The following is an 11,956-nucleotide window of genomic DNA, read 5'->3' as shown; positions in this document are numbered from 1 at the left end:
AACATTTTAAAGTCCACAGAGACACTGACTTTGTTTTAAGGCTGCCAGTAGCTGATACATCATCTCCTTGCTACATCCTTCAGCCTTCTCTACGGACGACAAAGATACATTCAGAAGCCTCCATTAACACAAGAGTTCTCTAACATGTTAGTTTGTTCTACGTAACAGTTTGCCCATAACCTGTCATGCTTTCTTCTTTGCAGTACGTAACATTTTAAGTTACAAAGCCCAGCAATTTTTGTCTAAATAGACAAGTGAACCCTTTTTTGGATGATGGGAGGTTGTGTTAATGGCAGGGGTTTTTGACATGACCTGTTCCATTAACAGTTATAAATGTTCTGTTTTTAATGAGCTGCTCAGAACAATGTCTATCCCACTGAGCATTTTTTCTTAGTAGGAAAACAGCACGATTAATCACAAAATAGAAAAGTAGAGAACAGGAAACTACAAGAGCAATTGGTTCAAGGTGCACAACTGCCAAGAACTGACAGAATCATTCTCAAAGCTCATGGCTTTACTGTGCTGAACTAGATCAAGATGACAATACTTCTAATTGAGTAATTACATTTTATAAGATGGGCTTGTATCTACAGTAAATCAAGCGAGGACTTAAACTGTCTACAGAATTTGTTACACTGGTCTTAATTGGACAGAGCTTCCATTTGCTTTTGATATTTCCAATTTCTGTGAAGCTATGTCTCAACACAAGGACCAAATTAAATAGTATGTATGGGCCCTCACTCTTTTTACTTAAAATGTATCAACTACCAACCAAGATAGGCATGACAAGTAATGCACAATACAAACAATAGTCACATACAGTAAGAACCCTCCCCTCCCCCCGCCAATCTGAGTGACTAAACACACCTTACAAACTCGTTAAAAACTTTTTAGTCCCTTTAGGAGGGAAACAAAGCAAAACTCGGGAACAGGATATCTCTTCCTCGGAAGGAAGCTACTACATAGACTGAAAAGTATTCTACAAACCTATAAAGGAGTTAGTGCCTTGCACAAATAAAGACAGGCATGTGGGCTTCTCCAGTCTTGTGCAGCAACATAATATGACATGGTGAAGGTCAATAGAAATTCCACCAGACTTCACATCTCTATGCTGAAAACACTATGAGTTATAAAAAGGAGAACAGGAATAAGTTATCTGCTGCAGCAGCACTTAAAACAAAAACAACCCCCCCCCCAACAGCCCATCCCCCAAAAACCAAAGTATGATCAAGAACACAAATCCTTCATCACGCAACCACCTAATGTGCACAGCAACACATGTTTGTGCATGATGCCCCATGTGGGGAAGAGGTCAAACTTACTGCTGAGGGAGCAGGAGGGAGGCGGAGAACACAAAGAAAATGAGGTTGATAGAATTTATAACTTGACAGGATCACTCCCTGCAGAAAAGATAAGTACATTCATCTGTAAAAAAAATTAAAGATGAGGTGGGTTTGAATTAACGTATTTTTTTCATTCTCTTAAAAAGAATTTCCTTGAGACAGTTTCTTCCTAATTCAGGCAAGACAGATTAGAAGATGAGAATTCGATTGTTTCCAAAGTCAACCACAACAATCATGCCATATGGGGTGACAGCTACACCTGAAGGTCGGTCCATTTGACCAAAGCCACTTTCCTGAGTGCCAAATTTGCATAAAAATCTGCCATTTGACTGAAATATCTGCACTCGGTGGTTCCTAGAATCGGCCACAATGGTGCACCCCTCTTGATCCACAGCCACGCCTTGTGGGCACAGGAATTGGCCATTTCTGGTGCCTTTTGACCCAAGGAAGCGTGCCGACTGGCAATCTGGATCAATAGCTACAAGGTGATGATTATTAAAATCCATTACCACCAGGTAGCCTTCTCGATTGAAGGTAACACCTCTGGGATGATCAAGATGCTTTGAGCGTCCCCCCTCGAAGCCGTATTTATTCAGAAACCCACCATCAGGTCCAAACAGTTGAATCCGATGGTTCTTTGTGTCAGAGACCAGGATTTTGCCCTCGGCGTTGACTGCCACATCCCATGGGTAATTGAATTGTCCATTCTTGTTTCCCTTTTCCCCAAATTTCAGAATGAACTGCCCATCAAATGTAAAGATTTGGATGCGATGATTAGCCTTGTCAGCCACGACAATCCTACGCGAGATATCACAGGCAACACCAGCAGGGCGATTGAACTGGCCAGGCGCAGAACCCAAGGTGCCAAATCTGTGATGAAAGGTGCCACAGGGCTTAAACACCTGAATGCAGTTATTACTGCGATCAGCCACCATGATGTACCCTTCTCTGTCTACGCAAACTCCCCAGGGGCGACACAGCTTGCCATCGTTGTTTTCCTCGCTGACAAATGAAAGCCCTGATAGTCCAATGCTAATGTAACCGAGCCCAGATTTTACTATGACCTTGAACGGACTGTTCTCTATGTGATGATTGCACATCATGACAGAGACTAGATGTTCTCCCTCCAGCTGTGGTCTGTAACTGACCAGGTAGGTTCCATTCTGCTGATCATGGACATATGTGCTGGACAGGTTTCCATCAGGACCCATCACCACTGCAGAGATCATATCACCCCCTGAAAGGCGTGGGTCACCATCATGGTCGTAGCATGTCACTGTGAAGGAGGCCACTCTGCCCCGTAGTGCACGTTTCAGACCTTCCCCAGTGGCTCTGGTCAGAGGAGCAAAAGCCCCACTGCTGACAAACCCCATTGATTTAATGGCTGTATACAGAGACTGGTCAGGAGGAGTGAACATGATTCGGTCATCCTCCTGCGGCTGTAGAAGGCCTCTCACATCCTTCAGCTCCTGCACTTGAGCCAGCATGCAATCCCGAGCGAAGAGAATATTCATGCTACGACCCTCCTCTAGGACCGGCTGAACTATACTAATAGTGTTGTCCAGTTTATTTAGATTCTGACGCAACTTCTCAACTTGCAGGTAAAGAGACTTGGATTTGACTTGATTAATCTTTTCTACCTTAAAAACAAACAAAACAAATGCATTACATTTATATTAAAAGACAGCTAGCAGTGCAGAAATGTTTTTCTAGTGGTGCTTTTCTAATTCCTACATAAAATATTGTAGTGTAGTTGCCACAGGGATGTTAAGAGATCATGAATGGAAGGGGAACTGGTCTGCAGGACAAACTCTCTATGAAGATGTGGTCCATGTGAGGAAAATGATTAGGGGAAATGTGGATGCTTATTGCAAAATGAACCTGCTGAGAATCACTGGTCCCTCCTCTGACAAATACAGCCTTAATTAAAAGCAATACACACTTCTGCCATTAAGTTCTGCTGCAACAGTTTGCTATTTAAAAGAAAGGTCATTATTATTAATTATTATTATTATTAACTAAAAAATAGTCTCCTTGCTTGGCAATTGTCCCATCTTCCAGTCACAAGGAGCACTAAGTGACTGGCATAGTAGGATTTATAGGCAGAGTGACAATTTTTTTGCCTATTTATTTTAATACATGTTTTTCTTCAGTACTTTAGCAATCCATTCAAGATGTTAATGGCAAACACACATGCCTTTGGAAAGTTAATGAAATGTGTAATCACTTCATTGTTGCAGAGTGTACTCCACCATCAGTTATGCAGCCAAGCAAACATTCAGAAATGTCAGGTAGTGTGTCCAGCTGCTCAATATGCATAGTGTTTGAAGGCTGCAGTTATATGTTTGCTTGATTGTTTAATAGATGAAGGAAGAAGTCCTGCAAGGGTGAAGTGTGGACATGTGTTGTTAAATTTACAAGGCATGCAGTTTCTCCCTTCCTTAGAACAGATCCCTAAGGCTTAATATTCAAAAGTGACTAGAAAGTCACTAATCACTTCTGAATGCTACTTACATTCCCCCCCCCCCCCCGCCCTCCCCGGATGTACTGAGTTAAAAGAAAAACTTTGTCAAAACGATCAGCAGTTGGTCATTTCCTCTTTTACAGATACATACTAAATTGTCTGTAATCACCCTGGAGGCTTGAACTGAGAAGGAACACAGGCAGCAGGTGCATATTTTAAAGCCTGAGGTTTCCTCATTGGAGGGGAGGGGGAGCGGGAGAGTAAGAAATGACTCCAAAAACCCAATTCTACTCCTAAAAACTATAAACCATCTATAAAAACAATAAACCACTCTAAAACTGGCTATGTACAATTGTGTATTTTTAAGTGCATCACGCAGAGAGGAGGACACTAACAGTTCCAACCCAGACCATGCAGCAGCAAGAAGGAACTGGAAATGCGGTCGGTCCGCCTCGCCCTTTGAAACCTTGGACGAAAGCATGAGGCAAGACAAGGGCTCAGTGCGGACCAACAGACACTATGAATTTCAAAATCTCCAGCTGCAGATGCACGTAAATCCTCAGTGGAATATAACAGGGACCATCACTCAAAGAAGAAGTCAGAATTCCTCTGTTTAATAACTGAAGAAGCCCTGTTCCCACTCTTGCATCCGACGAAGTGGGTATTCACCCACAAAAGCTCATGCTGCAAAACGTCTGTTAGTCTATAAGGTGCCACAGGATTCTTTGCTCCTGTTCCCAGAGTTGTGCAGTGCTGCTGCTGGGCCGTGCAGAAAGTCCAACAGAAATTGAATTTCAAAATTTCTCTGTGAACCAGAAATCCTGTGTTTTGCCCAACTCTGTTTACGGATCCAGCAATAATCAGGGCTACTGCATTTCCTATTCATTCCTCTGACAGTAAATTTTTGTTCTTAAAAGTACACATTTTGAATCTAATCAATATATATTCAGCATGTGCCAGATTCTACCATCCTCATTCATGATGAAAATACCTTAAACCTCAACTCAATTTTAAAATGGGACTACCTGTATTGTAACTACTACTCGAAATACAACTCAACACAAGGGTATCATAACATGGCCCTATTCTAACTTAAAGACAGGTCAGATTTCCATATTAAAGGTTAATTGTTAGTACCTAGCACAGATAAATATACCTATATAAAAAGCTTTTAACCTTCCATAGCAGCTCACGCTCCCGTTTTTCCAGAGCCTTCTTATGTCGATATGTCATAGTTTTGATTGCAGACTGCAGCACCTCTGCTTTCATCTCAACCTGCTCTGCCACAGCTTGGGCCTGTTCAATACTCAGCTGGAGAATAAACACGACACACAGTCAAACCAATTTAAACTGCATTAGATGATGGCGCTTACATTTAATCCAAGGCCTCCAGCACTGAACAGAAACAGGTCAACGGGCTCTCATAATGCTGCTGTAGTACAAAGTTCAAAGCAGCTGTTTTCATGTAGTTTTCCTGAGATCATGTCAGTTTCACATATTAGATGCTGGAATTTATACAAAATTCAATACATAGGACCAAATGCTTCCCCAATATAGCCTGTGCAACCCCCACTGATACCAGCACTGACACAGGATTCACGTTAATACAGGGATAGCTCAGTGGTTTGAGCATTGGCCTGCTAGACCCAGGGTTATGAGTTAAATCCTTGAGGGGGCCACTTATGGATCCGGGGCAAAATCAGTGCCTGGTCCTGCTAGTGAAGGCGAGGGGCTGGCTGGACTCAATGACCTTTCAAGGTCCCTTCCAGTTCTAGGAGATTGGTATATCTCCAATTACTTTACCTTATGTTGATTAAGTCCGATATCAAACCTACATTTTTTAGACATGTGTATTGAGAATTCAAAATGACCTTCTTATCCCCAAGTATTTTAGACTAACAATACATTTGCTACAGGATACAAGTCTAGTCTTCTAGTAAGACTTCTGCTTTCCACTAATGCAGAGGTCCCCCTAAAGTGCGGAGCATGCCCCCACAGGGGGGTATGAAGGAACGTCCAGGTGCAGGGAGTGCTCAGGCCAGTCCCCACAGAGGTAGGGAGGAAGCGCCACTCAGCCCCTCCCTGGCCCCAGCTCTGCTCCATCCTGCTCCCAGCTGTCCCTGGCTCCTGGCCTCACCCCCAGCCTCGGCTCCATTCCTGGCCCAGAGCAGAGGCTGGGAACGAAGCTGGACCTTGCCGCAGGCCAGACTGCTGGCCTGCACTGCAGCCCAGCTGTGGCTCCACTCCCACCCCCAACCTTGGCCCCTGGCCATGGCCCCAGACCCACCCCCAGCCTCAGCCCCCTTACCCTTGTCTGTGTTTCCACCACCATCACTACCCCGAGCTGCAGCCCTGCTCCCAGACCTGGGCAGGGTGGGGGCATGGACAGGGGTAAGGGGGGCTGGGGCTGTGACCCTCAGAAGTTTGGGGACCACTGTACTAATCTATGCAAGTCAATTGTATGTAGACAGCAATACTTTTTATATATGACTTGGAGAAAGGAGTGGTGGCACATGAAAATAAAATTAAGCCTATTGGCACTTTAAACTTGGAGAGACATGAGCAAGTCTTAGATAGAGACAAACTTCAAGTCCTCTAAACACAAGTGTAGTCAACTTTCCTGTTTTCTATTTAATAAAGTGAAACTATCAGCATTTATACAATGCAGTCAGAGAAGTGTGGTGCAAACATTAAAAAGAAGAGTCAAATTAGAAGGCACACTTGGAGCCCACAGGAGATAGAAAAATATTCAGACAAGTGACACCTAAATGTTACTATAACTGAAAATTTAGAAAAAATGTGTTTTACTCTGTGAAGGCCCGTTCGATTTCACAAGAAGAATAAACTCCTTTCTAAATACCATTTTCAGAAGCATGAAAGGTGTAATACACCAGGGTTGTATGGTTAGGGCCTCACTTGGGTGTAAGTGATCATGAAATCATAGAGTTCGCAAATCTAAGGAAGGGTAGAAGGGAGTACAGCAAAATAGAGACAATGGATTTCAGGAAGGCGGATTTTGGGAAGCTCAGAGAGCTGATAGGTAAGGTCCCATGGGAATCAAGACTGAGGGGGAAAACGACTGAGGAGAGTTGGCAGTTTTTCAAAGGGACACTATTAAGGGCCCAAAAGCAAGCTATTCCGCTGGGTAGGAAAGACAGAAAATGTGGCAAAAGACCAGCTTGGCTAAACCACGAGATCATATAAAAATGGAAACTAGGACAGATTACAAAGGATGAATACAGGCAAACAGCACAGGAATTCAGGGGCAAGATTAGAAAGGCAAAGGCACAAAATGAGTTCAAACTAGCTACGGGAATAAAGGGAAACAAGACGACTTTTATCAATACATTAGAAGCAAGAGGAAGACCAAACACTTGGAAGGCGGTAAGGTGACAGGGAATAGCCAGCATGGATTTGTAAAGAACAAATCATGTCAAACCAATCTGAGAGCTTTCTTTGATAGGATAACGAGTCTTGTGGATAAGGGAGAAGCAGTGGATGTGGTATACCTAGACTTTAGTAAGGCATTTGATACTGTCTCGCGTGATATTCTTATCGATAAACTAGGCAAATATAACTTAGATGGGGCTACTATACGGTGGTTGCATAACTGGCTGGATAACTGAACTCAGAGTGTAGTTATTAATGGTTCCTAATCCTGCTGGAAAGGTATAACAAATGGGGTTCCGCAGGGGTCTGTTTTGGGACCGGCTCTGTTCAATATCTTCATCAATGACTTAGATATTGGCATAGAAAGTATGCTTATTAAGTTCGCAGATGATACCAAACTGGGAGGGATTGCAACTGCTTTGGAGGATAGGGTCAAAATTCAAAATGATCTGGACAAATTGGAGAAGTGGTTTGAGATAAACAGGATGAAGTTTAACAAAGACAAATGCAACATGCTCCACTCAGGAAGGAACAATCAGTTTCACACATACAGAATGGGAAGAGACTGTCTAGGAAGGAGTTTGGCAGAAAGGGATCTAGGGGTTATAGTGGACTATAAGCTAAATATGAGTCAAAAGTGTGATGCTGTTGCAAAAAAAGCAAACGTGATTCTGGGATGCATTAACAGTTGTGTTGTGAGCAAGACATGAGACGTAATTCTTCCGCTCTACTCTTGCTGGTCAGGCCTCAGCTGGAGTATTGTATCCAGTTCTAGGCACTGGGCAGCACGATATGGGGAGGAGGTGACCAGCCCTCTGTGGAGAAAGAAGTGGTTCGGGACTATTTAGAAAAAATGGATGAGCACAAGTCCATGGGGCCAGATGCGCTGCATCCAAGAGTGCTAAAGGAGCTGGCGGATGTGATTGCAGAGCCATTGGCCATTATCTTTGAAAACTCACGGCGAATGGGGAAGGTCCCGGATGACTGGAAAAAGGCTAATGTAGTGCCCATCTTTAAAAAGGGGAAGGAGGAGGATCTGGGGAACTACAGGCCAGTCAGCCTCACCTCAGTCCCTGGAAAAATCATGGAGCAGGACTGGAATCAAGGAATCAATTCTGAAGCACTTAGAAAAGAGGAAAGTGATCAGGAACAGTCAGCATGGATTTACCAAGGGCAAGTCATGCCTGACTAACCTAATTGCCTTCTATGAGGAGACAACTGGGTCTGTGGATGAGGGGAAAGCAGTAGATGTTTTATTCATTGACTTTAGCAAAGCTTTTGATATAATGTCGCATGGTATTCTTGCCAGCAAGTTAAAAAAGTATGGGCTGGATGAATGGACTTTAAGGTGAATAGAAAGCTGGCTAGATCGTCGGGCTCAACAGGTAGTGATCAATGGCTCTATGTCTAGCAGCCGGTTTCAAGCAGAGTGCCCCCAAAGGTCGGTCCTGGGGCCAGTTTTGTTCAACATCTTCATTAATGATCTAGAAGATGGCGTGGACTGCACTCTCAGCAAGTCTGCAGATGACACGAAACTGGGAGGAGTGGTAGATACGCTGGAGGGTAGGGAAAGGATACAGAGGGACCTAGACAAATTAGAGAATTGGGCCAAAAGAAACCTGATGAGGTTCAACAAGGACAAGTGCAGAGTCCTGCACTTAGGACAGAAGAATCCCATGCACTGCTACAGACTAGTGACTGGATGGCTGGGCAGCAGTCCTGCAGAAAAGGACCTAGGGGTTACAGTGGATGAGAAGCTGGATATGAGTCGACAGTGTGCCCTTGTGGCCAAGAAGGCTAACAGCATTTTGGGTTGTATAAATAGGGGCATTGCCAGCAGATCGAGGGACGTGATGATTCCCCTCTATTCGACATTGGTGAGGCCTCATCTGGAGTACTGTGTCCAGTTTTGGGCCCCACACTACAAGAAGGATGTGGAGAAACTGGAAAGAGTCCAGCGAAGGGCAACAAAAATGATTAGGGGGCAGGCACACATGACTTATGAGGAGAGGCTGAGGGAACTGGGATTATTAAGTCTGTAGAAGAGAAGAATGACGTGGGATTTGATAGCTGCTTTCAGCTACCTGAAAGGGGGTTCCAAAGAGGATGGATCCAGACTGTTCTCAGTGGTACCTGATGACAGAACAAGGAGTAATGGTCTCAAGTTGCAATGGGGGAGGTTTAGGTTGGATATTAGGAAAAACTTTTTCACTCGGAGGGTGATGAGGCACTGGAATGGGTTACCTGGGGAGGCGGTGGAATCTCCTTCCTTAGAGGTTTTTAAGGTCAGGCTTGACAAAGCCCTGGCTGGGATGATTTACTTGGGAATTGGTCCTGCTTTGAGCAGGGGGTTGGACAAGATGACCTCCTGAGGGCCCTTCCAACCCTGATATTCTATGATTCCATGATTTCAGGAAAGATGTGGAGAAACTGGAGAGGGTCCAGAGAAGAGCAATGAGAATAATTAAAAGGTCTAGAGAACATGACCTATGAAGGAAGGCTGAAAGAATTGGGTTTGTTTAGTTTGGAAAAGAGAAGACTGAGAGGGGACATGATAGCAGTTTTCAGGTATCTAAAAGGGTGTCTGTGGCAGAGCTCTGACCTTGCTACCGTGGGTCCTGTGCTTCTAGGCGGTTTATGCTAGCCTCAGTGGCTCACTGCGACCCTCCACGTAGCCCTTCTCTCTCTAGGGCCAGGGTTACAGTCTACTGAGCCCTTTTCATCATAGGCTGCAAGGAGGTTGGTGAGAGAACTCCCACAGTCTCTGTTCAGCCTCCTGTCCTGACAGGGACCTGACTTCCCCTTCCAGGAGCTGTTCCTGTAGTGGTGGGTTGAGGGGAACCCGGGCCCGCCCTCTACTCTGGGTTCCAGCCCAGGGACCCTAATGGTAGCAGTTGCTGGCAGACAACCTTTCACTGCCAGAGTTGCTACATTTCCCTGGGCCACTCCCCCACAGCTCTCCTGCTTCTCCCTTCTTCACCCTTACCCTAGGGCTCCTTTAACGATGGTTTGAGGGTGTCTTCAGTAACCAGCCCTTCAGCCGCACTTCCTCTCCTCTGGCTCCCTGACTCCCCTGCCTGACTGGAGTGAGCCCTTTGTATAGTATCAGCAGGGCCTTAATTAGAGTCAGGTGGTCACATTAGCTTAATGGCCTCACCTGACTCGTTACAGGTTAATTAGAGTCAGGTGTTCTCATTAGCCTGGCGCAGCCCCTGCTCTGGTCAGTCAGGGAACAGAAAACTGTTAATCCAGTGGTCAGTATATCTGCCTTCTGCTATTCTGCTGTACCCAACTGGCCTGGGTCTATCACAGTGTCATAAGGAGGAGGGAGAAAACTTGTTCATTTTAGCCTCTAAGGAGAGAGCAAGAAGCAATGGGCTTAAACTTCAGCAAGGGAGGTTTAGGTTGGACATTAGGAAAAAGTTCCAAACTGTCAGGGTGGTTAAACCTTGGAATAAAATGCCTAGGGAGGTTGTGGAATCTCCATCTCTGGAGATATTTAAGAGTAGGTTAGATAAATGTCTATCAGGGATGGTCTAGACAGTATTTGGTCCTGCCATGAGGGCAGGGGACTGGACTCGATGACCTCTCGAGGTCCCTTCCAGTCCTAGAGTCTATGAATCTATGTTTTGACAGTTGAGGCAAATAATCCTCTGAAATGCAATCCTCATAACAGACTAGAGAAAAAGTGTTGTAAGTAGCTATCTAGCTAGTAAGGGCTTCAAACTAGGTATAGAGAGTCTCATGGTAACGGTCATTGGATGAGCTGGTAGGAAAGATGTTTATAGAATTTCAGCAAAGAATCCTGTGGCACCTTATAGACTAACAGACGTTTTGCAGCATGAGCTTCTTCGGATGCAAGAATTTCAGGACATCTGGATCAAATCTGACTTGGGTTACGAACTTTTAAGAACATAATTTTCAGTAAAAGACTGTCAGGCTAGAACTCTATAATCTGTTTATAAGTATGGGTAACATCTAAATTTAAAACAAGGGGAGCAATATTCCTGACTGGTAGAAGATCTCCTTGACAAGGAGAGAGAGGAAGTTACTTTAAAAAGGAAACGGGAAACCAAAAAAAAAAAAGGGGGGGGGTAATTAAAGTTCCAGGCACATAAATTCGGTCTCTCAAAGCCTGGATAACTTGGACCAAATTAACAAAATATTCTGTGTTGTAGGAACAGTGGAGATTCTGTGGCTCAGTAGATTAGGTCAGGGAACTGCAGCCTCAGAGAGAATGGAGTGATGAGGAGGATTCTGAGAAAGATGCATGGAGATGGGAGCAGCCCATTTTTATTCCTGTAATCACAGTCTGCTTGTCTGTGAGCTCTCCCACAGAAGCAAGACAGAGGTTCCCTTCAATTAAAGGGCTGGAATATGTGAGTTAGATGAGAAGAAAGTTCTACTTCCTCTTAGGAGTCTGCTTTAGACAGCCTTCCAAATGGCCTCTGAGAACTAAGAACCAGCTCAGTTGTAAACTGCGTTGGCCAAATGAATACAGTTTAGAAGAAGATAATTCCAGTTTTACATTTAAACAAACAATAAAACTAAAGAGGATCTGAAAGCAAGTGCTCAGCAGAAGGCATCCATAATTCTCCTGTGAAGCTATGTAGGCAGACCCAGATTAATTCAGTCCTAGTCTGAGGTATGCAAAATGAATTGCTCATCTTCTACCTCACCCACAATTGGCCAAGTAATCTAAATACTTATCAGCTTCCTCTGCTGCAGTGAAAAGATGAGTGTTTCTGAAATTGAATTC

General features: G+C 44.3%; 1 protein-coding gene across 1 annotated transcript in view; it reads right to left on the bottom strand.

Moving 5' to 3' along the window:
- Positions 1-1,458: 1,458 nt before the first annotated feature.
- LOC123354629 (E3 ubiquitin-protein ligase TRIM71-like) overlaps positions 1,459-11,956 on the bottom strand; it is a 33,748-nt gene continuing 23,250 nt past the window's right edge. Inside the window, exons 3-4 of the mRNA XM_044996743.1 lie at positions 4,984-5,118; positions 1,459-2,983 (exon numbers count right to left, since the gene is read on the bottom strand). Coding sequence (XP_044852678.1) covers positions 1,532-2,983; positions 4,984-5,118 — 1,587 coding nt within the window. The 3' untranslated portion in view covers positions 1,459-1,531. The remainder of the gene's footprint in view (positions 2,984-4,983; positions 5,119-11,956) is intronic.

Source organism: Mauremys mutica, chromosome 22 (assembly GCF_020497125.1).
Source record: "Mauremys mutica isolate MM-2020 ecotype Southern chromosome 22, ASM2049712v1, whole genome shotgun sequence".
In the NCBI taxonomy this organism is placed as follows: Eukaryota; Metazoa; Chordata; order Testudines; family Geoemydidae; genus Mauremys; species Mauremys mutica.
Note: the sequence above shows the minus strand (reverse complement) of the source record. Positions and strands in the feature narration are given on the sequence as shown.